Here is a 25,353-nt window from a genome sequence, read left to right as displayed (position 1 = left end):
GCACTGAATACAGTCTTCATGGCATCTCTGACCAGAGTCTCTCTTAAGCCTTGATTTCAGTGCTGGGCCTCTTCAATATTGGTTGGCTAATCAAGTCTGAGTATGGGAAGAAAACAGTTAAAGTTCAGATGTCCCCCACCTTAAGCAGCGTCAGTATATGCAAATTCACTGTTCTTTGAACCCTTCTACTTTGTGGGGTTTGCTTTTATGCAATCTGGGACAGAAGAGTAAATTCTTGAGCCTGTCATGATGTGCTGCCACAGCCTCCACTCCAAATGCATCCCTCATCTTTAACTGAACAGTGACCATCAAGGTGTGTAGGTCTGTGTTGCATGTCTTTTTTTTTTTTTTTTTGATTATCATTCATGTCTTTTCCTGTCATAGTTACCCTTATTATGGAACCAACATTTGTAATCAGAACAACATTGGAAACATTGGAAATGCATCACATCAATACTGGTGAAGGATCCTCAACATGAGGGTCGGCTTTTAGTCTAGGAGTGTTTAGAAGATTAAATGTGTAGTGCTGTTATACATTGTCCCTTTCTGTAAGCTCATGCATTAGAATCCGCTGGATGCACTCACTGCCTCAATCTGTATGAAACACAAAATAAGGAAGAAAACGTGAAGAGTGAAAAGTCTCCAGCTTTAGGAGCATCTTTATCAAGATGAAACGGTTGTTGTACCACATCCATTTCAGTAAAGTAATGGCTAGTACGGAAGTTTCTTCAGACCTGAAAAACCCCTGTTTCAAGTTAAGAGTGAATAGTATTTTTATTACGTTTAGCCTTAGTTTTTACTTTGTAAAAGTATTATTTTTTACATTTTTGTATTTTTAGTACTGTTTAACACCTGCTCCATGTGACCTTTTTTTCTACTTTATACAAGGCTTTTGCATAATGTAACCCTTGCACAAAACGGTGAGCCCCCTATATTTATCTCTATAATTGTTTCTTAAGATTTCAATGTCTACTCTACAGTACATGTCTTAATATGAATGATGGGATGGGGAGAGCCAAGTGATTTATGTCTTAAAGAAGGACTTCAAAATTGGTTCTAGATTTAATTAGAAGCCAATATACCGGCTTGAAGAAATTTAATTTTATGGCCTTTCTACTTGGTTCTAGTTATGGTCCATGCTGCTGTGCCTTGATGAGAAATACGAGTTGCTGATTTGAGCAGCACTGCAATTGTTAGTTCTACCTGTTACAAATGAATGCACTTATTTTTCAAGATCTAATGCTTTTTCAGAAATCCATTTCTTTTGTATTATTACAGAGCTAAAGACAGTGGACCAGAGAGTTCATTTTAGTCTCCCTACTTACCCACTTTATCAAACAGAACTCCTACATTCTGATTGCCATCAAGTGAAGATCAAGGCCTTCAAATTAAGAATTACTGTCTGTCTAGCTGCAGAATGTCCACCATTTGGAAAGAACGGTTATGCAAGTCTGTCATAGTGTAATCAGTGTCCTGATCTGTAGGGGTTTGTTGTCAGCAGTAACAGGACTAGCAAGGTACAGGAGGAGGGGAGAACCTCAACACTTATTGCTGGAAAGTTCTGTCAAATGCCTATGCGATTATATGGGAGCTTGCTGCCTGTTATGTAAGTCGGGCAGCAGTTGTGAATGCCAGGCCATTTGCATGGGACAGTCTGAGTGTGCTTCTGGTGAGCCATGAATCCAATCAGCTGTGTGATTATGTATTGGAATGCTGTAGTTTGGAAGTAATTGTTGGAATTTGTGTGTAATTAGGTCCATAGCGGAGTATAACGCCTGCTACCTGTAAGAAACACAAGTCTACTGTAGATTGGGGGTGTGAGTTGTGGTAAAGAATTGACTGGCAATGGCTAGAAACATAAGAGGAATTGTAATAGTAAAGGGAAGTAGGTGTTTTGTACTTTAAGTTGAGCAGGCAACCACAGCACAGAGTATTTGAACTACTGTAGGTTTATCACCTTTTTTCTATTTTTTTTTTTTTTATATTTGTATCTGCTTTCAATTTTGTTTAATCTTGAGGTTACATGTATACATTACACTGTCTAAACTGTATATGTGTTTTTACATATGCCATTGACTTGGCTCAGTACCTTTTTCTGTCTCATGTGAACTGCAGGGTTTACTGGCCAAGTATGGAAAATTGTTAGTATTCATTTACTGTATCTAAGGCTTTGAGACTGCATTCTTTCCTCCTTTCCCTAGTGTGTTTCATTGTGGCTGCTAGTCATTTGGATTTAATATTTAATAATTGGATTTAATTTGTTTTTTTTTTTTTTTCCTTTTAGGTGGTCAGTAGAGAAGTACTGTTACATCTAATAGACTACTTAGTGTCAAATTTTGGGAAAGATGCAATAGTAACTAATTTAATAAACAGTGCCCGCATTCACATCATGCCTTCAATGAACCCAGATGGATTTGACGCATCACTTCCTCCAGACTGCACTTTTTCCAATGGAAGGTAAGAATGTGATAAAGGGACTTAAATAAATTTACACAAAAACTTGCCTACTTCCTTTTGTTTATGCACTGGTTAGTTTTAAAGCAACTGGCATACTACAAGTTTGAAGATTTACTAGGTATATGCAGTGGATGTATGCATAGAGTACTTCAGCAACAGTATCTTTTTTTTCTTTTCTTGTAGAAAACTATAATTTAAAAATATTTAATTAAACTACATTGATTGATGTATTGCTCATTTTAAATTCAAATACTACTTTAAGAATAATTTTGAATATTATCAGAACTCGTTGCATATTGACTACTTTTTTGCATCATATTTCTTTTTTTCTATAGATAAATACTAATGTAATGAAAAGCAACTTATAAAATGTATCCCTGGAAAAGCAAATGTTTTAACTCCAACCTTCCATTCTTCTTGTAAACTGCTTTCCCAGTTGGAGTAGTCAGTGTCTGTAAGTGGCACCACTGGGTGCAATGTGAGGACTAACCTGTAGGGGGCACACACACTCACACACTCTTGCTGGCTCGCACCAGGTCAGTTTTAGGTTATTCAGATTAGTTACTCTTGTTTCAAGAGCAAGAGGAGGACAAACACAGACATGGGAAATTGTGGAGCTCCACAAGTTGTGCCCAAGTTGGAATTGAGAGCTGTAAGACAACTCCAAATGTAATTGCAGTACTACATAAAGACAACACCAGAGTACTTGACTGAGGGCATTTTCAGATTGTCAGGGGAAGCTGGCTGATATTTCTAGCTCTCAATGTGTATCCTTAAACTTTAAACCTACAGTATGCACTGACATGTTTATCCAAGAATACTGGCTTCCGACCATAGTTTCCACTTGGTGATCTATATTTCTCTGTGCTATGTGCCAACAACTCTGAAGAGCCACATGCTAATCTGCCCTTACTGGGAGTCTTTCATATGTACTTGAAACAAGTGCCTCTTTCATGGTTGGTGTGGTCTTGTCCTGCAGCCTTTCTACCTATAATTAATGATGGCAAGGCCTGACCTGTATTGTCTTCCACACTTAAGCAATATAAGTGGTTTAGTTGACCTTTAAATAACACATGTATGAGGCTAATCCAAATCCTCCCTAACAGTTCAACTTTTTTGGACACGACCTGTGTCTTATACCCTAAGATGAGTGATAGACCATTCAGAAAAAGAGAGAGTTTATATTCTGAAGAGGAAACGGGCCAAACCAGGAGTGTTTGTATGTGACAAAAAAGTAAATTTTATTATATTCACTTGCTGGGAAGAAAACAAAAGTGTGGGTGGTGAGGAGCTGCATTTGTGTATGTTATCTGATATTAAAGCCTACACCGTATCTCTTCCTCAGGTGTTTATTGTTACTCCTTATTTTCTTTCACCTCTATGATATATAGTTGCATTCATCAGCTGTCATATAATATTTCTATCTCATTTAAATGCATATAGCACATTGGTTAGAATAATATATACTGATATCTGATTAGACCTTCAACCAGCCAGCATGTACAGTGTTTGGTAGTCCATTCTTTGAATGGAAAGCAGAAACAACCTGTATTTAATCCTCTTTATTCAGTTTGTATCAAATTCCACACCCACTTCCTTGGCAGAATAATCCAAAATGACTTTGGTATTTATTGCCAGAGTCTGAGCATGGACCCCTTTTGCAGTGACACTTGGTGTGCAGTATTCACCTCTTACAGTCTGCTGTTATCCCAAGGGTAGCTCTGCTGAATGTGCAAAACAAACAAGATAAATGATCACCTCTGGGACTCCTGGGGTGGGTTTTGTATTGTTACTGATGCTCTATGCCAGCTTCAAGGGTACCATCTGTACGTTTCAAAAAGCAGGATTTCTTATTTTTGGCATCTTTTTTTTATCAATAGTTGCTCTACTTTCCCCTTGCTTCTACTTTTTTTTTTTTTTTTTTTAATTTAATTACAGAAACGAGTAGGTGCATCTTCAAGGCATCATTTATTTTGAATTATTTGTTGGTTGTGAGCATGTGTATGCTCTTCTCTGTGGTACACTTGCACCCCATTTTGCCCAAGGTCTCACTTACAGCTACTGAAATGGGCTCTGCCTCTCCAGATCTGATGTACTGGGGGGTTTGGGGGGGTGAACAGGATTAGAAACAGGTTAGACAATTAAATGTTTACCCTGTGTAACACTACAAAGTCAATATTATACATGAAGATTGATTTCAGATACAGAACTTGGAACAATTTTTTTTGTACTTTTATATACATTAATGGAAGTTTTAAAACTTTGTATTCAAGTGGTCCCATAACAGACCTCCCAAATGAATTCACCTAAAAAACTTGAGCTCCTTCAGATAGATGGGTGGGTCGTTTATAGTTAACAAGACAGATTCATAGAATTTAAACTGGGCAACTAAATTATCTGACAGTATCAAAATGTGTTCTGTGTATTTTTTTAATATCTGTTGCTTACTCCCACGTGTTTTGTAGTGGTGACGTAAAAAAAAATTCAATCTCATGCTTCCATGAAGAAGGAAGATGATGAAGTTTGATAAACAGGGCCAGAATGAAAACTCCTGAATTTTTTTTTTAAAAAGCATATGGTTCTCTACACTTCTTGCAATGCAGTATTCTTGTGCCAATGCTTAACAAGTGATAATCTGACAATACATAGGCTGGCATTCTAGACATTAACTACTGCACGTAATGGAAGGGTAACTTATAGTGAGTATGATTGATGTGTATAAGGCAGAACTGGATGTCACTACAAACTTGGTGTGTCACAGCATTGTTTCAGAGTTGTGTGATGATGATAATGCTGCTCTTCTTCTTCTTTTGGCTGCTCCCGTTTGGGGTTGCCACAGCGGATCTCTAATTTGTTTTGAATGTTGAATTTTGTGATTAATCATTAAACTAAGATTTCAATCTATACTAATAAAAGGCAAAGCCCTCACTGACTCACTCACTCGCTCATGACTAATTCTCCAACTTCCCGTGTAGGTAGAAGGCTGAAATTTGGCATGTTCATTCCTTACAGCTTACTTACAAAAGTTGGGCAGGTTTTATTTCGAAATTCTACATGTATTGGTCATAACTGAAACCTATTTTTCTCCATATACTGTAATGGACGTTAGCTCGATGGTTGTGGGGGTGTGGAGCTGCGTGTGACATCATCACGCCTCCCACGTAATCACGTGAACTGACTGTGACCGCGGTATGTAGAAAACAAGGAAGAGCTCCAAAAAGAGCTGAAGAAAACATGCATTATATAATTGAGGAGGCAGCGAAACAATAAGAAGCGAGCGAGTGACACATACAAGCATATTCATAAGTGCAGCTACTGTGGAAACAAAGCACGGTGTAAACCGTAAGTTTAAATTAAGTTTATAGACACGCTCCCACTGCCGTTTATAATGCACAGTGACGCATACAGGCTGCCGCTGGCGTTTGCCATGCCCACGACTAATGCGGGATTCAAGTTTAATGAGAGGACGCAGGGTATAAATGAGTTTTGATCACTTTGTAACTAAGTTAAAATTGCTGCTGAAGGGCTGTGCTTATGCAAATTCCGAGAGACTGTGTTTGTGGGGGGCACTTGACAGTTGAAGCGGGTGGGGGAGTGATGTCATCCTCTCCCCTCCCATTCACCTCCTTTCGCTCTGAGCTGAGCTCCGCAGCTAACGCGGTCTTGTGGAAGCAACTTTCTCACGCTGCCACCAAATACTCACAGAAAAATGCACAAGCTAATACACACGCTGTCTCTAGAGTTTCTCCACACTCAATGTATTCCTCACATCCCCGTTACACCCTCTGATCTCCCATTTCAATTCAGATGCCTCCAATTTCCAGTAAGGCTCTGCTTCGCGATGAGAAGTAAGAAGTCTCGGGGACAGACCCTACAAAAGGTTGCCATTGATTTCAGGCAAGATTGCTTTTCTCCTGGACAACTATACGTTGCATTCTCAAGAGTGAGCTCACGCAGCTTCGTCATATTACCTCCAGAGTACTGAACTGACAACGTGATATATAAAGAGAACTAAAATAATCATAATAAACGAACAATAAAACAGCGGAGAACCCGTGGATTAAATAAAAAGGCTGCTTTCTTGGCAAAGCAAGGAAAGAGGATGGCTTTATATGTTGTTCGTTTATAAAACAGCGGAGAAGGCTGCTTCACAAAAAGCCAGCGGAGTGCCTTATATGAGCAGGCAGTCAGCTAAAGAGGGGAATCAATAAATATCTCTAATCGTGATAAACGAACAAAAAATAGCCTACAAGCCGTGGATTAAATAAAGGAAATGGGTACGTGAACAGTACAGTAAGTCTCGAATAGCTACACAATAGCTATAAGAATCGTATTAAACGAACAATAAAACGGTACAGAACCGCGAAGCAAGGAGAAACGACAGCTTTATATGGCGTTCGTTTATAAAGCAGCGGAGAAGCTGTGTGAAGGCAGCTACACAAAAAAAACAGCAGAGCGCCACACTCTGAATGTATTCCTTGCATCACCGTTATACCCTCTGATATCCCATTTCAATTCAAATGCCTTAAATTTCCAGTTAAGCTCTGCTTCGCGATGACAATAAGTCTCAGGGACACACCCCACTAAATGTTGCCATTGATTTGAGGCAACATTGCTTTCCTCCTGGACAAAACTATACGTTGCATTCTCAAAAGTAATCTCAGTGCACAGTTTGGTCATATTACGACCAGACTGCTGAACTGACAACGTGGTACACGCGGGGATTTTGCTATATACAATATATAGATATATATAGTGTGTGTGTGTGTGTGTGTGTGTGTGTGTGTGTGTATATATGTAAATATAAAATATTTTATGGTTGTACCATATGTGCTTTATTTTTTTTTTTTTTAATTATTATGTTTACATTTTTGCTTGTAAAGCATGAAGTGGTAATGACCCGTGCTCAGGTACATAAAAGAAGGTGAAACTGCATTCTTCAAATGAATGTGATGCTTAAAGACGCACACCTTTGCAAAAAATAGATTCTTTGCATGCAAAAAGTGTAGTCCTCAAAGATAAAGCAGAATGGGGTAGAACTCACACAAAAAATAGCCCAGACAAAGTTACTTGTGTTTGCTCAAGCATTTTAAATGCAATAATAAAAACAAAATATTGGGAGTGTGCTGCCCTTGACTTTCTCGTATACCAAGATAGAGGAAAAGGTCATCGGAACCACTTCTAGTTCTGCAATATTTCTCAAATATCATATCTCTGTTTCTCACCATAACTAATTGATGATAATATTGATACACAATCATTTATCTCTACTTATAATCAAAGTTTATGTTAAAATATTTTCGCACTTAGGGAGGTCAAATGGTAGTGGAATTAAGTGCAAAGTAAAAAGATTTATAGTCACCTGAAAACATATACTACTAACACTTATAATATTTAGAAGGTATAAACTGCATTTGGCTACATTACTTACGAAAATGATGGTGGGGGAAAAAAAAATGTATTACCAGGAACACATTGGGGATGTAGCAGCTTATTGTTCCCATTACATCGTTATATTTACGTGGCATGTTCAATGTTTGCACATTATTGTTAAACTGATGATGTATAAATTAATAATAGTTATTGAAAGAATATGCATTATATTGAATATAGTTTTTAATATCGTGTACACATTTATATTTCTGTTAATTCAGATAGTGGCTTAGATAAAATGCTACTTCCGGTTGAATGATTTTTCTCAAATTTCATATGTTTGCTTTTTATCATTATAAATATATATACAAAATTTGAATCCTCTCTCTGTAATTATAATCTTAGTTTACTTGAAGATTTGTGAAAGTATTCAGTTAAAGTACCACTTCCAGTTGCCAGAAGTGGCAAGTTATGTTTGTTTGCAAACAGACATAATTTAAAAAATGGCATTTTGGGACCCCAGAAGGCCTAAAACGTCAAGATACATCAATCTCGGTTGAATTTTTTCACAATTTCTATACTTTCTCTATACTATGTATATGAGGAAGTGAAAACCCATCATCTTCAGAGCCATTCTTGCAGGTTTTGTTGCTGTATTTAGATACAGTATTGTTTTTAAATGAATCTGAAATATTCTTCACAAAGTAGTAAAACCTGATAAGGTAAGCTATCCTTTGGAAACATTAAGAATTGATAATATGACAACTTTGTCATTTGTCAACTTTTTTTTTTTTGCTCAGTGATAGGATTTTTTTATATCTAAAGTTGCTGCATTCTTAGTTATCATATTTAAATGACTATATTTGTCCCCATTGCTTTTATGTTAATACAAAGCAAAAGGAAAAGGTTTCAGTAGTAAAAAAAAAAAAAAAAGTAAAGGTGTATTCTATTAAGTTAAAATCATTAATTATAGAAAGTACCAATTCTAAGTCCGCAAACTTCTAATACTCGGTAGCACAGAGGTGTTCACAGTAATGTAATGTACAAGAAAAATGTCTCATTTAAACATCGTTTAGGACTAACCCTGCTGTGCTTCTTTTCTTAAAAGCTCACTGAAATGAGAGCTTGCGTACTGATTACTGCTGTTAATCCAGCAGCACAAATGATTTAAAAAAAAAAAGCCCATTGTCATTTTATTTTACATAATACAAAATGTTGTAATTGAGAATAAGCCAGTAAAATATAAACATTCTTTATTAAAAACTGGCAAGTATGACCTGGAACTTGTACTGATGATCTCCATTCAAATGTTTTTGCCAACATTAAATGCATTAAAAGTCCATTTGACTTTAAGGACTCTGTAGGGTAGTCTGTGGCATGCCTATTCCTTAAAATCTTAAGTGTGGGTACTTTGATCCTTTGTAAAAAGTATTTTTAAAGGACAGCACTAACACCTTGGCATTTCCTGACAACTATAGGTTTGCCAAAACAACTTTCTGTGCAATTCTTTGAAGCCATATGTTACAAAGTCAGTGCCAGACCATTGCACAGCTTGCTTTTCTTTGATTCTGGTATGCTTCTGTATAGTGCTGGCAAGGCAGAGAATCTTGGGAAGGCATCGATATGGTGGCAGGTTGGCAGTGTATCACTTGAACTAAGGTGGTTTCTAGTGGTCATGCAATCCATGTAAAATTTAGTTTATCCAAAGTTGTCAGTCATTCTAGATAATGTTCTTTTGGCTTCCTAAGCAACATACGCACTTGTATACAAGTAAAGGCAATGCAAAGCTCTAGGGCTGCAACTAATGATTATTTTGGTGGTTGACTAATTGTTGTTCAATTTTTTTTTTTTTTCGATTAGTCACGATTATTTCATGCCTGACCATTTTGATGCCTGCAACCTGTGGTTGCACATCCTGTTCTGGGCTCCAGTGCACGTCTTACCTCATCTGCTCACGTCTGTCTGCCTATGAATGTCACCCTGATGTCTCTGCATTAACACAATTAAAATTAATAATAATCAAATTAAAATAACAACCAGTGAAACATACATTATGAATTTGGAAATAACCAGATGTTTTATATTAGTGTGACCATCACAATAAAAAAGAAATGCATTAAACAATACAAACTAAAGTGCACATAGTCTTAAAACAAACAAGTGCATTTAACTTAACCAAAAATGGCCACTGATGTGTCTTAAAGTCCAAAAGTTTAAATAAAGCTTAAATACAAATAAAATAATAATGTGCAGTTTATAAAAGATTCAGTTAATATATTCCTGATTGCAGTGCAGGAACGTGAGCATTTTGACATGCTCAGGTGTGTGGCTGGCTCTGTTCTTTGAGACAATGTTCCCAGCTGCTGTGAAGAGAGACTCAGAGGGAGTAGAGGTAGCAGGAATACACAAGAATGATTTTGCAGACAGAGAAAGATGTTTTAATCATCACACTCTGAAGGAAAAGTGTTGTCGTTTATCACATCATGTACTATATTATGCCAAAATAAAAAAATAATGAACTAAAATATGTAACAAGCTAATTACTGATATACTCCAAAACACAAGTTACCTAACGTTCGTTATAGATGGTTTACTATTCATATGAACTCAAATATTATATGAAAAAAGAAGAAAAAAAACTAGGACAGCTCAGCTACTCCTATTCACTTGTTTACTATAGCTCCAAACATGTTAGCAAACATAACTGAAGTTATATTCACTTAACTCTTAAACCGCTGCAACCGGCTAGAGTCGGTTTCCAGTGCAATTTGGAAGCACTCCGAAGCCGAGTATATGCGGCGACGTACATTCATTGAACTCTGCAACCGGCCAAAGTTGTTTCTCAGTGCAATTTGCCAGTACGCCGGAGCCGAGTATATTCGGCGACGTACATTCATTGAACGCCACAACTGGCTATAGATGCTTCACAGAGCAATTTGCCAGCACGCCGATTCTGATCAGTCAGTGCCATACATTCGCTGAGCAGCCAGCTCATGACCACTGCCAGCCCCGGCAGAACTGCAGCACCACTGGCTCTGGGATTCAGCCACTGCACTAGACAGGCCTGCAGTCATCAGCGTTTACCTCTGTGTGTTTGTGTGCAGCCAGTTCAAGCGCAGTTGGCTCAGTGATTTACTGAATTTCATAAATGGCTTCAGTTGCACTTTGTACATCATAATAGATTGTTGCAGTAGTTTTTTTTATAGTTTTTACAGTTCATTTGCAGTGTGTAAAATGATCAGTGTTGCAGTAATTGTGATGCTGTTTGCATGAAAAAAAAAATACGCGTTCCATTAAAATTTCACATTTTCTTTGTGAATTGTGACGTTTACTTAAAAAGTGCAGCTAAAAAGTATTTGGATTCCAGGGGTGCATTAACCCCCAAGTATGTGTCAGTTTAAGGGTTAACTATCATTGTCAAAACCTTGATATACACATTATAGTACAAAAATCAACGTTAACACGAGTCACTAACTTTACTCGCTAAAACTTACCTCTCAAGAGACGGCGGCATCACAGATTCAGGAAGCTTGCGTTTTAGATGTTTATGCATCGCGATTGTGCTACAGTGAAAGGAAAGCTCCACTTTGCATAATCAGCATTCAGCTTTTTTTTTCTTTTTCAGTGAAGTGCTCCTACACTTTAGAAAGTTTGTCTCCTTCCCCCTCCTCTATCCGACTCGCCATTGCAACCACGTTTATTTTCCTCCACATTCTTCTTCGTTGGTCAGAGTGTGTGCAGTCTTGACAAACAATAACGATACTGCCCCCAGACATTCATGTAGTGCATTGCAGTTACAAAAACCAATGTGGTTCTTTGTGACTGGAGCCTCTATTGAAGGTTCTGTTCATGTAGCGTTGACAATTTAAAAAAAAAAAAAGTCCGCGTTGATGATTTTTTGTAGTCGACGTCGTCGATTTCGGCAACTAATCGTTGCAGCCCTACAAAGCTCCTAAGAGGCCGACTACATAAAATACCAGTGCATTGATGCTATGAAATGATCTGCAAGTCTTTTTAAATGACGCCGACATGTATGGCCAGTTGTGCTAAACGATCAGCCATGCTGATGAGGGGCAAACTCCTCAGCAGGAGTGCCGGAGTCTGCAGTTTGCTTTTTGGTTGCTAGATGTGTACTGCACGTTCTTGTATATAATTTTTCACTTGCTGCCAAACGTGCTTCATAGGGATGCTCTGATTAATCAGCCACTGACCTAAATTGGCTGATTTTCACTAACAAGACTTGACCGGTAAATTGGCCGAACAAAATTCAATCTTTTCAGCCCCTGCTTTTCTAAGCTTTATGGTAATGTTAATTACAATGCTGCTTTACGTAAAGGTGTTATGGATAGGCAAGGCTTGTTTTATTAGAGAGCTTAGCTTTTACATTCAAGAAAGGAGAAAACAGAATTGGAGCAGTCATCCTGTGCTTTTAGACAAACGGCAAGAAAAACTACTTTAAAAGGACAAAATAAAAAAAAGGTCTGAATTCATTAATGTAAAATGGACACCGTTTCAGTTTGGACAGAAAACTTGTTTTAAGTGCAGCAGATTATAGTTTTAATTGTAAAAATAAAAGATAAAGAATTGCTGATTAGTAAATAATAGGCTTGTTATCTTAACAGCAAAATTGATATTTTCCTTATAAACCTGTTAAGCATGTTAGTCTTGTCTTCTTGATTAAACAACTTATAAATATTTGATACTTTTGTGGCTTTTTTTTTTAATATTTGTACTGTGTTTTACTGCTTGCTGTGTGTCACACAGCATACATTTTAAGAAACGGGTACCACATAATTAAAATGGTACTCCATATTTTATAATAACATCTCAAAAATTATGAATGTCTAGCTGATGCACTGTAAATGCCTTTATAAATACAGTAAATGTATATTTTAACAGCAAGAAAATCTGGAGTGCACTTAATGGATTAAAACTTAGAAGTACATGTATATTTACATTTAATCAGTATTTAATTGCTGATATTAAGTAATTAATATACTGTATGAGAATATTTTTTTTTTCTTTGTTAGAGAAGTGGTGAAAATTACTTAAGCCTTATTTCAGATAGGTATGTTACAGAAAAAAATAAACAATATAACAGCTTGTAATTATAAAAAAGGATTTTATTTTCCTTTATGCCATATGTATTATGGGTACATATTTTCATACATATTTTAGTTAAAGTATGTACAATACAGGCCAAAAGTTTGGACACACCTCCTCATTCAATGTGTTTTCTTTATTTTCATGACAGAAGGCATCAAAACTATGAATGAACACATGTGGAGTTATGTACTTAACAAAAAAAGGTGAACTAACTGAAAACATGTTTTATATTCTAGTTTCTTCAAAAGAGCCACCCTTTGCTCTGATTACTGCTTTGCACACTCTTGGCATTCTCTCGATGAGCTTCAACAGGTAGTCACCTGAAATGGTTGTCATTTCACAGGTGTGCCTTATCAGGGTTATTTAGTGGAATTTCTTGCTTTATCAATGGGGTTGGGACCAGCAGTCGTGTTGTGCAGAAGTAAGGTTAGTTGGACGATCATTTATTTTTCAACAGGACAATGACCCCAAACACACCTCCAGGCTGTGTAAGGGCTATTTGACCAAGAAGAAAAGTGATGGAGTGCTGTAAATGGTCATGAAAATAAAGAAAACACATTGAATGAGGAGGTGTGTCCAAACTTTTGGCCTGTACTGTATTTTAAGGAAATGTTTAGCATTTTTATGGCCACTGAACAATAAGCCTACAGAATTTCATTTTGTTCATAAAAACGAAATAAAGTTAACACATCTATAGTTTTAATTAAAAAAATTCTAAAGGTAACATTTTAATATAGAACGTAAGGCTTCTATGCATCTGGTTATACAGGAGCTTAGTATAAAACATTTCTCAAAGGAATGGGGGGGGGACCTGAATTGGTGTCAGAATTGGCCTTAAAACACCTGATCTGAGTGCTTTAAGGCTTCAGTTCCCTTCTTTTATTCATTAAATGCCATTAGACATGAATACACAGTGTGCTCTTATCTACTGATATAAAACTCAAAGAAATTCAGCACAAGTACAAGACAAAAAGCTGAAACACAGAGAAACCTCATACCACTCCATTTGTATATACAGTAATTTGTTTCTGTGTATACAGTAATTACAAGTGCAGATTCCACCAGCTCGATTCTGAGATGAATTGCTGTCCCGCTAAATGACTGAGAAAACATCTGAAAAAGGCTGCATCTTTTCAGATGAAACAACTACTCCAAGGTAGACCAAGTGCCATCACATCTTCTAGTAATATCAATTTGTACTTTTTCTAAACAGCCATTTTTCGTGTGAGTGGTGTATAAAGGGGAAAGTCACACATAAAAATAAAGGTTTTCATTTAAATTTCTACATTTTATATTTTTAAACATAGTTTAGGTGATCTTACAAGTTTCAGCTTTACTTTGAATTTCTCTAAACCTTTTGCCTCCCTTTTTTATGATACTGCTGTGCCTCACTTGTAGATTGGGAAACGTAGCAAATTACTCAGTAAAACAAAGTTCAAATAAAAATATTAGAGGACAAATGAATAAGAAATACAGTCAAGTGAAAGGGAAAAAAACATGGTCTCATCATCAGATGCAATTTCATATCCTGTATTAAGTAAATCCCTGTAAAACTGTTTAAATCTGCCGTTGATCAATTTAGAATTATTAGCACACCTTCTAGTTTTAATAGATATTTTTGCCAAGGATTTGTGCCTGAGGTGACTCCATGGTAAACGTTTATCAGATCAGCTGCTGTTCGGTAATAGTAGGCTCCTGTATGATGACCTGGAAGTTCTGATCTTCAATAGCCGGCCTTAATACATTACTGCATCTGGGTACCAGCTATTTGGATTCCTCAGGTCCATCAGTTGCGTCTCAATTTGTAGATAGTCTCTATAGCTTCATTGGAGGCAAAAGCAACCATATAATCTTAATGGCGAACCATTACAAAAGTGGAATCCGCCTCTGATGGACTTTTAGCATTATACTATGAAATTCACTAATTTTTGATAGTTTGGAACACAACATTTTATTAGACTTTAAGCTTGTATGAAAACACCATAGGTTGTATTCCTCAGTTCTAGAAAAAAAAAATCATAGAGTATTACTAGTGCATGGTCAGAGGGGAGAGGTGAGTTGCCCCACCAGCAAATGCAGCTCCCTCCTCTTCTGGTCCAGTATCCTTCCAATCCGCAGCTATGTAAGGCTCCAGCCGAACCGAGACTTGGCTTCCGTCCCCAGCAGCCAGGGAGCTCACGCTGGGGCTCAACACACCCAAAGCCTCCTTGGCTGACGCTCCCTTCAACGGCAAGACATCTCCTCTGCCAGAGACTCCAGCTCCTCAAAATTGCTCAGCTGAAGCGACAAAATATAAATCTGTATCAGTAACTTGAAATGCTCCTAAAACCATGGAAAAGGGATACAATTAATGATCTGGCTTAGCATTATCCTGTGAATTTTACTTGTACTAGATGTGCAAGCAAATATTAATTAAGCATATTTCATGATTAATTTATGTGAAAGCTTGAGTGTCTTGGTGTTTTTCAACTATGAAAGGGTTTTTCCACTGTTTGAGAGAATGAACAATGTGTGTGGGTGTTCTGCTCAAGCTTAAATTTGGAATATTAAGACTCTCCTTGCAAAAGCATCCAGAGTCTCAAAGGAAATTCTGATTGAAGGCAAGTGTGTGAAACAAAGGGTGTGCTTTATTTTATTAAAAATTGTATCATTTTCCAGTCTGCCATATGGAGTCCATCATCCCTTTGTTTTGGTCCTAGAACAACTGGTCAATGGCATTACAGGAATGGTCTTTTATACAGTATGAGCCGATGCAGGAGAAATGTAGAAAACCATCAAAAGTTGCTCGCATCTTGAAAAGCACATTCTTAAATGAACCTCTCCCTCCAAAGAGGTTTGAGCCAGTCTACACTGCTGATTGTGAATGGATGAAATTGTTTTAATTTTAAGTAGTGGCTACTCAATAACATTTTTTGATTAATGCAGTATTTGTCTCTCTTTTTTTTTCTCTTTCTTCCAAAGGCCAGAAAGTGAAAAAGTACTTCAGGTAGTCTGGATTTGTGACACCATATGAAGTGAATACAAAATGAAATGAGACATTCAGTAATTCATGTGTGCCAAAACAAACACTTTTCTAGTGATAGCATCCTCACCCTGCAAATGTTAGTAACATTATCTCTCCTAACTCATTTTAATCAACATTGTTTGCCTCTGGGCATGTTAGCTTTGTCATTATATCCTGAAGAAAAGTCACTAGAAGCAGAAGCTTTATGATCAAAGAAATAATTGTTGCGCAATAAAAATTTCAATCAATCAATATATCATTTTGAATGGGTTTAATTCTATAATGAGTTACTTATTTATAAGAGGTTTAGCATTTATTTATATTACCACTATTATGAATTTGTAAGATCAAAAAAAATGAAGATATGCGAGCAGATAAACAGTTTTTTCTCCCCAAAAAGTTTTGCTTCCTAATTTTTTTTTTTTTTGAACACAAATATAATTTCAGATTTACTGTATCACACAGTAAGGAGGACAAACATGAAATCACCTTTTATTGAATTTAGTGTTTCATTTTTTTTAATGATGCTGACCTAACAGATTAGTTCAGTTGAGCTAAAAATGTTTTCCTGCTGATTTGTCTTTGGCTTCTGCTGCTTCTTATTTTAATGCCTAACAATAGTCGGCCAGAATTGATGCATTCCACTTGCCTTGGTACTGCTCTTCTGCCGCTGAAGTGTCCTGGTGATCACCTACTGCAACAAGATTATCAGGGAAGAAGTTCAAGAGTGAAGGGGAAAAAAGGGTTTTTTGGTGACATGTTGTACTTCATGTTTCGTATGCTTGAAGCATGTTGTCAGCCAGGTGAGTGTAGTTCGGTGCTTTTGTAGTTGCTAAGAAAATTCTCAACAACATTCTTTGTCTTCCATATGATTTCCTCCAGCCCTCGCAGCAGATCTGTGAACCACTTGTCACTGATGACATGTCTGATTTATGGAGCAACAAAAATGCCTATATATATCTGTCTCAAATATAGAAGTCCTTCACCTTCCTTGATTGTCACGTTCACAAAATGTTTCTTCAGTTTTAAGTTTTATGACTCTTTAGCACAGCTATCCCATTTGCAAATGAAACCACAGTACTTGTTATATTTGAGCTACTTCCCTAGTAACAGTGCCAGTACTTGCAGTTTGCCGCAGATGTGGTGTAGTCATTGTAGTTGTTGTACTGTATATGTATAATATGAGAGGAGGTCACAAAAATAAGTGATTGCAATAAAATTTTACAGGCTAGGAAAATTTAAAGTAGATTTTTGTGATCAGTAGGCCATAATTCATGAGATGCACGCAAAAATGTTCAGGAAGCAAAATCTGTTTTCCATTATAATTTGCTTTATAAAATATTTTGACCATTTTAAAGGAGGTGTCTAAAATAAAAGCGGATTGGTCTGTTCACTTTAGGTACAATAAAAATGGTTTTGACTTGAACCGAAACTTTCCAGATGCCTTTATAAAGAATACTTCCCCCATCCAACCAGAAACCCAAGCAGTGATGGACTGGATTAACAACGAAACCTTTGTCCTATCTGCAAATCTTCATGGTGGCGCTGTGGTGGCCAGCTATCCCTATGACAACAGTGACGGAGGTAGAGTACACAAATGCTATCTTGAACTTTTATTTGTGTGTATACTGTATATTGATACGTGTTTCTTCCTGTGGCTGCAACTTTATTTTGCTTATATCCTTGCACATCTGAGTATATCTTATTTTCCTTCCAAGATTTGCTGACCAAGGCTTATCTTGTTCATAATATCCTGACATGTGGCTTACTGTTTTCTTCCAAAGCTCTACCCCGATATGCTCACAACAGATCAACCTGTTGTTGTTGTATTCTTAACACATTACTCAAATCTGACTTCATACTCTTTAGTGTTTTTGGCTGTGTTTTCGGCGTTACCTTCTCCTTTATTCTTCCCAACTTTAGTGTTTCCATTATTTACTGTTCAGCTATTCACTTCCTACCATTACTCAGAACCTTATTACAAAATTATTCTTACAAGTTAAATATTTTGTGTAAGAACAAGAATTTGTACTTTTGCCTTTTTTAGGGTGATAGGAAGAATCTTTACAATTTTGCTTTTTGTATGACCATTATGTTAAGTGTGTAATTGCAACACTAATCAATCTGTACATTTCTGCATTGATTGATCAGTTTTCCTTTTTAATAGGGAGTACGGCAGTCCGCGATTACAGCATATCCCCTGACAATGATGTCTTCATACATCTTGCTAAAACCTACTCTTTCAACCATACTGTTATGTACAAAGGTGATGTTTGTGATTCCACACAGACTTTCCCTGATGGAATTACCAATGGGTTTAACTGGTACCCTGTGGAAGGTAAGCTTTCAGAAATAATTTTTGCTGCTTTTCTTTTACAAAGGTTGAAATTCTAATTACTGACCATAAGGCTCAGGAAAGACTTGCCAGTCACATTATAGGATAAATGAACAGGTCAGTGGTTTCTCTAGGAGCCCTTATTAAACTTATTTATGCATATGTAATTGTGGAACAACCTGGGTGATCTGAACTGAACATACTGACAAGGGTGCATTTTTCCAAAAATATCATAGAACATTGTAAACTCCATCTTAAGATTGATTTTTAATTTGACTGTTTCTCATAGCCCATCATAACAAAAGTAGAACGCTAAATCCTTGGCAATTAACATGGGAGGACATAACATTGATTACAAAGTAGTGACACAGATTTACGTAAATTTCACATTAGACATTTAGAATATAGTATTAAGATATACATTTAAAATCTCTTTTAAGATGAACAACATTAACTCATTTGTAGGATTTTATTGTATAATTAATACATTAAGATACTTGAAGTATTCTACTTAAATGTATTTACACAAATATTAAGTTATACATTTGTAAATTATGTTCCTTAAATGCTTAAAAAAAAAAATCAGTGTTTTTGGGTTTCAGCTATCTTTATTTTGATGGAGACCTTTTCTAAATTGCAATTGGATTTGGGGAGAATGGCAAGATAGAACAGGGAAGGACAAGAATTACAGGCTTATATGCTTAGGGAGAGACTCTATAGCTACAAAGAAGAAAACCTGCCCAGAAGAATGTCAGTTGAATTCTGTGCCCGAGCCTCTAACCACTCGAGTTTGTAACCACTAAGGACTTCTTACATACCCTTAATGGCTCATCTGAGCTAACTCGGTGTGTCAAAAGGCTAGAAACAAAGTTTGTCGGTGAATGACTACTTTTTGATAGAGGCTACCTGGATGCATATCCATTGTCACATGTAACAAACTTTCAAATGGAAGTCAAAGAAAAATATGGTGCAGCACATCAACAAACCTGCAGCCTGATGGAATACAAGGTAAGGTGTAGGCATAGCTATATGGAAAATGTGCTTCTGCAGCCTTCATAAATTTCATTTGGCAACAGATTAAATTGTATGAATGGATAAATAACAGATATGAAATATATACCCAAACAATTGTACAAATTGTTAAATTATCCAGGTAGTAATCTGTGTGTCTGAAAGAGTTAATTGGCATTGTGATCTTTACAGTCTTCACCATCTCATTACACTTTTAATTTTTTCACTGTTGAAAAGGCTATCACCTGTCTTAGAATATACAGTGTTGCCATTTACTAAGAATAAACTCTTCTTTATGAGAGTGTAGTTTTGTTTTATAATGAATACCTGTCATTTCTTTTGCATTTGTCTTAGAAACACACATCCAGTTCTGTGCTCATTTCTACACTTTGACCATTAATTTATAAGTAGTATATATTTATGTCCTATTACTTTTCATAACTTTGTTTCATCCCAGTCAACGACTAAAAGCGTCAACCCAAAATAAAAGTAATGCTTGTAGATCAACTTTTTTTGTAGGCAACTTTGAGAGCAGAATTAACAAAGTAGTACTTTATATTCGCTCATAAAGTGGCCAGTTAGGATGGGTTTTGAGACTCGCTCAAAGAATTCACTATGTTGTGCATGTGCCTCAAAGTTGCTTCTTAATTGCTAAGATTTAGAGCTTTTTAGGAACGCATCCCAGGATATAATGACGGTCCACCTCAAAGTTTAATTGAACTGGGAGTTGGGAGAAGAATATGGATAAGGATTGAAGTGACAGGATAAAGAGAAGTGTAAATCAATGAGACTAGTATAGAAAAATGTATAAAGAACATCCAAGAAAAACTGGCTACAATAATAGATGGGGTGAAAAGTCCTAAGCTTCTATCACTTTGTTTATATGAATTTTTATTTTTTCCTCCAGTAAGTTTCACTGTAAATGTGCAAATAACCTAAACTCAAGCCTACTGCAAAAATGTTTTAATCATTTTATGTTGTCAATACTATAGCTCTCCAACTATCCATCCATCCATCCAATATCCAACCCGCTATATCCTAAGTACAGGTTCGCGGGGGACTGCTGTAGCCAATCCCAGGCAACACAGAGTGCAAGGCAGGAAATAAACTCTGGGCAGGGCGCCTACTTGTACTTGAGGATCCTTATTCCTAATGACTTTGTTGACTGAGTCATGAACACTGGCTTTCGCTGAGGAGAGATGCCTGCATATCTCCTAGGGTATAAAGAAGATTTCCTGATGTTTTGAACAAGAATAAAAAATAAACTGTGCAGGAAGCAACAAATTGTATATTTGATTATTTCTGGGTTAATATTGCATGCAGCATGTTTAGACCTGGCCCATTTTCGTTAGACGTTTGTACAGTCGACAGCAATCTTAGCTTGGTTTTGTTTTCTCTTGACACCTAAGGATGACAGATATGTATATAATAGTTTGCATTTTTTATTTCAGGGGGCATGCAAGATTATAACTATGTCTGGGGGCAATGTTTTGAACTGACTTTGGAGTTGTCCTGCTGTAAATACCCACCTTCCAGTCAGCTTGAAATGTTTTGGCAAGAAAACAAGAATGCTTTGCTGGCATACATGCAGCAAGTCCACCTGGGTGAGCATTTGTGTTTAAACACTGGACATTGACTGATCAATGGCTTTTTAAATGACCATTTGAGGTTTTAGAGTAAATGTATTGCATGCAATAAATCAGCAGGCGTAGGTCTGTTTTTTTAAGAGATGGTACATCCATAAATTTATACAGTGCCAGGCTTGTGTGTTGATGTAAAATCAGGTCAGCTGCTTCAAGGTAAATTTGAATTTCCTGGTTCCTTGGGTGTGCATTACATTAATTTATCACACTGACCTTCCTTAAATCTTCTCACGTACATGCAGTTTAAGTAAACTCCCACTGAGTTTGAAATACCTACACTATGCTTATTTAGTGAGTTACAGTAAATTTAAGTTGGCCATTTTCCTACTCTAGAAGGTTCCAAAAGAAAGGGCACTGTATATTCCTATTGCTCATTTAGGAAAAACATTGAAATAGTAGATATGCTTTATCTGCACACAGAATTGGACAATTCTGAGTGGACAAGAAATACTTTTGAAACACTTTATCTGCAGTCATATCGTTGCTAGCAGTTGCCTTCACTCATTTCATCATCTGTTTTCTTTTCACATGAGCATAATTAATGGCAAAGTTTTTCAGTAAATCATTGATTATTTTGAACCAGGCTACCAGATTCCATCTAAAAGTCGTGTCTCTGGCCATACAAAATAACATTTAACCAAGAAACGAAAGAGCTCAAAACCCAGGTAGCCACATTGCATGGATTGTCTTGATACCATAAAATGCCACAAATAGGTGGACACTGAAAGATGAAACATATGGTACTACAGACACAATTGTCCTGTCAAGACATAAACCCGAGAGCCTTTCAGAGAAGCATCTGCTGCCACCATGTAGACATGGAGACGGCAGATTGGTTGTGTGTTCATAGTAAAGCAGCAACCATGGAGGCTGCTAATCCACCCAGTCCTGGACCATGTTTTGCTTGTTCACTTCAAATTGAACATGTATCTTAGTGAGCAGTTATCTAAGAACACCTGGGACATTGGTGCTATCAACTGAGCACTTACAGTTAGCAGGCTTTTTAAACAATTAACCTCTGAGCACATCATTATGCTCTTAGTCCTAAGCACTGGGCCTATTAAGAATTAAAAGGGTATTTATTGTTAATTATTATTAAACGGGGGTGTTGGCTACTCATTTGAAAGTGCAGCTCTAGTCTATATGCATCGACTATAAACCAATGATCGAGTTTTTGTCAGAACAGGACCTTTGGCAGTGATTTGAAATCAGTCATTTAGAAAATGATTAACATCAATAACGTTAATAATGTCTTTATTGCCTTGAAAGCACTAAGTACATCTTTTCTTGCTTTGCAGTTAAAGTGGCGCTAGAATTGATCTTTATGTCAGTTTAAATTTCACTAAACATGTTGACTGTATTGCTCTAGGCAAGTACAAGGATTAAATGCCTACCTTCAACCAAAATCTTGAAAATGCACCCCTCTCTTAGAATAATTTGGTTTTATATTAGCTATCAATGTGGATTTGTCTTCCTTTAGGATTTTTAGATACTAATGATGATGATTTAAGAGGCACTGCTGTATTATTGGTTGTCTCTAGTTAGCCTAAGGCAGCTGCTCCCTCCTTTTTGGTAGCTTTTAAGGTGTCTCATCTAGGGGCAGGTTTTTAGCTTGTTTACTGCTCCATATGGCTTTAGGTGCTGAGCAAAGTTCGAAAGCAAATGATGAAAAATGATTACATCTGCACCTCTTCTGAGCAATTAAGGGATTAACAGTATACCTAGGCCTGTTTAAACCCGCACGCCTTCTTACTAAAGAAAGGAGATACAAGATATAGCTACCTTTTAAGTATAAAGTAGATTATTCAGTTTTTATACTACTATGTGCTTTATTTTTACACTTACATAAAGAATGACATTTTATATAATCAAAGAATACATTCTAGACTGGAGATGCAGAACATCTTTCTAAGAAAGATGACACTTGGCAGACCCTTTATTACTTTAACGGTGATGTCAGGCATATACCCAGTTTTTGTATTCTATGAGATAGTGAGCGAATAATTTTAAGTTGTCCATGCTATTTTGGGGCAGTATATTCTTGAGATGGTATTCACTATCAAATCCCCTAGTAATAAGTAAATATTGGCTTGTAGCAGCACAGTCTAGAGCACCATTATGACATGACAACTAAAATGGTAAACCGTTTTTCTCCGGTGTAAAACCAAAAATGCCATAGAGGTACAGTATGTAAGAAGTCTGATGGAATATTGACATTAGGATAAATGTGGAATTGGCCCTGGAAATGGGTTCTTTACTAACATATGATCAAATTTTGCAATGACCATAATATCTTTTAGGGGTGAAGGGGCAGGTTTTATCGACTGATGGAAGTCCCATTCCAAATGCTGTTGTGGAAGTTGAAGGGAGGTCCAATATCTGTCCCTACAAGACCAATCAAGATGGTGAATACTACAGACTACTGCTACCTGGGAATTATACACTGAAGGTAAGGACAGAGTTGGTGCATTCTGACAACCAGTCATTTGCATGTTGTTGTCCAACAGATTGTAAGACTAGATAGCATGGTTAATACTGTATGCCCTAGATGAAAAGGCAGAGCTTCAAGGTAAGGATAAAAAGAATACATCTGCTTAGCTCATATGAGAAAAATAAGGAGATTTTAATAGAAAGAAGTACTCTTAGCCCAGACAATAACCTGTGATTAAGTATAGGTTAGGCTGGACTACACTCAGAGAGAGAGATCGAGAGAGAGAGAGATCGAGATCTTTGTGATACCTAAAGAGCAACTTTGAGAGGCTGTCAAATGACCAAAGCAGGCTAGAGGGGAGTACAGGTATGCCTGGTATAATATCCATTCAGGCTACATCCGATTGCATACAAGTCAATAGTCCCTTAAGCCTGCAATAGACTTCCGAAATACCAATCGGAGAATGATACATAGTGGATGTAACCTAAAATTAATGAATGCAACAGCTTCCTGTATGAAACTTGTAGCTCATGTCTTTTGTTCGAAAAGCAATTGTGTTAGCAGTGCTGTACCTTCTGTCGTTAAATTTAATGTGAACAATAATTGCTTTGTTATACTGCAAACTTTACTTGTATGCTTTAATTCGAAGGTAGCGTTTTGTTTTAATTCTCTCTTTTGCTACTACCTCCAGGGGGTCCGGAGTGTGTCCCATTACTGAGCCAGCCATTTTAATTAGCTGGTTGATAGAATTTTATTTGTCCCCAGATGGGAATTTGGATTTTTACAAACAGTCTCTTTAAAATAAATACAATTAGTCATGTGTATATATGTGTGTTTAAGTATCATTCTCATACATTTATTTTTGAAAATGTTGAATCTTTTCCTTCTAATAAAAGCATCCACTTTTTAATGAGCCATTGCTCATTAAATATCACCATCAAAAAAATGGTATGGGTGCAACCCTGCTTAAATAATGGCCCAAACAACCAGAACACTGGAAAGGTAGAATGAAAATTATGGTAATGATCATGAACATTTTAAACACTAAATTATCCATAAGTAGTATACAGCACATGAATACTTGCTGCATTACAATAAAAATTTATCAAACTCAGTTTTGGAATTTATAAATTGACACCACAACACAAACTGGGAAGTAACCATCTCCTTAATTTAAATGTCTAATCAAAAGTAGAAGTCATTTGGGAAGAAAACCTGCAGCCACAATGGATCCCCAGGACTGAGCTTGAGGACTATTGAGTTAGATGGTGAAGTGCTGGTTCCTTTTGTCATTTGCATGTTGTTCTTCTCTGAACTATCTGCCAAATAACAATAAGCAGTTAAACTTTTAAATGTAGCTATTTAGGACTAAAAGTGGCAGTTGAGGATGGGTAACTTTAATATGCATGTTAACTAAAAAATAAAGCACAAAAATCCGTTCTAGATCAGTAAATGCTTCAACAGCAGTAACTGGCTTTGAATTAAGAGTTGGTTTGGAACAAAAACCTTTCAGCCTGCTAGGACAAATCGGAGGACCCTTGATGTAATATTTGGTGTAGCATGATATACCAGTAACACAGCAATGAATAGTTTATTAAGATACTATTCTGCATTACAGCATTATTATCAGCAGTGAGTGCAGGCATCTGTGCATAAAAAGTGATAAAGACGAACATAATATTTTTGTTTTGTGCATTAATGTTACAACTTATGCTTGTTCACTAATCTTGTTGGCTCATTGGGAACTTTCTCCACATGCACTCACGCTTCAAGGAAGTTGCATGGTGTATTCAACAGAGGCGGTTTTAGATCCATTCCTTTATGAAAATATTAATTTCATTTTGTGGCACAGTTACAGGACAGCCTTCTTGCTGTTAGGTCAGTCTTTATATACAGAACAATGTGAGCAATTTGAGTAACTTTGCTCTGATAAGATGATGCACCTTGTTGACCACTTTTGGACAATATATTTAGAACTACAGATATGTTTCCA

At 36.7% G+C, this 25,353-nt stretch overlaps 1 protein-coding gene and 1 long non-coding RNA gene across 3 annotated transcripts in view; one reads left to right on the top strand and one right to left on the bottom strand.

Moving 5' to 3' along the window:
- cpm (carboxypeptidase M) overlaps positions 1-25,353 on the top strand; it is a 109,711-nt gene that overhangs the window by 75,812 nt on the left and 8,546 nt on the right. The window contains exons 4-8 of the mRNA XM_039769800.1: positions 2,285-2,457; positions 17,340-17,524; positions 18,108-18,278; positions 20,738-20,890; positions 23,230-23,378. Coding sequence (XP_039625734.1) covers positions 2,285-2,457; positions 17,340-17,524; positions 18,108-18,278; positions 20,738-20,890; positions 23,230-23,378 — 831 coding nt within the window. The remainder of the gene's footprint in view (positions 1-2,284; positions 2,458-17,339; positions 17,525-18,107; positions 18,279-20,737; positions 20,891-23,229; positions 23,379-25,353) is intronic.
- The window catches only part of LOC120539583, an 87,220-nt gene continuing 75,395 nt past the window's right edge, over positions 13,529-25,353 (bottom strand). For both annotated transcript variants that reach the window (XR_005635630.1, XR_005635631.1), the window contains exon 3: positions 13,529-15,213. This is a non-coding gene — a long non-coding RNA (uncharacterized LOC120539583). The remainder of the gene's footprint in view (positions 15,214-25,353) is intronic.

The sequence above is a fragment of the Polypterus senegalus genome, chromosome 11, assembly GCF_016835505.1.
Source record: "Polypterus senegalus isolate Bchr_013 chromosome 11, ASM1683550v1, whole genome shotgun sequence".
NCBI lineage: Eukaryota > Metazoa > Chordata > Cladistia > Polypteriformes > Polypteridae > Polypterus > Polypterus senegalus.
Note: the sequence above shows the minus strand (reverse complement) of the source record. Positions and strands in the feature narration are given on the sequence as shown.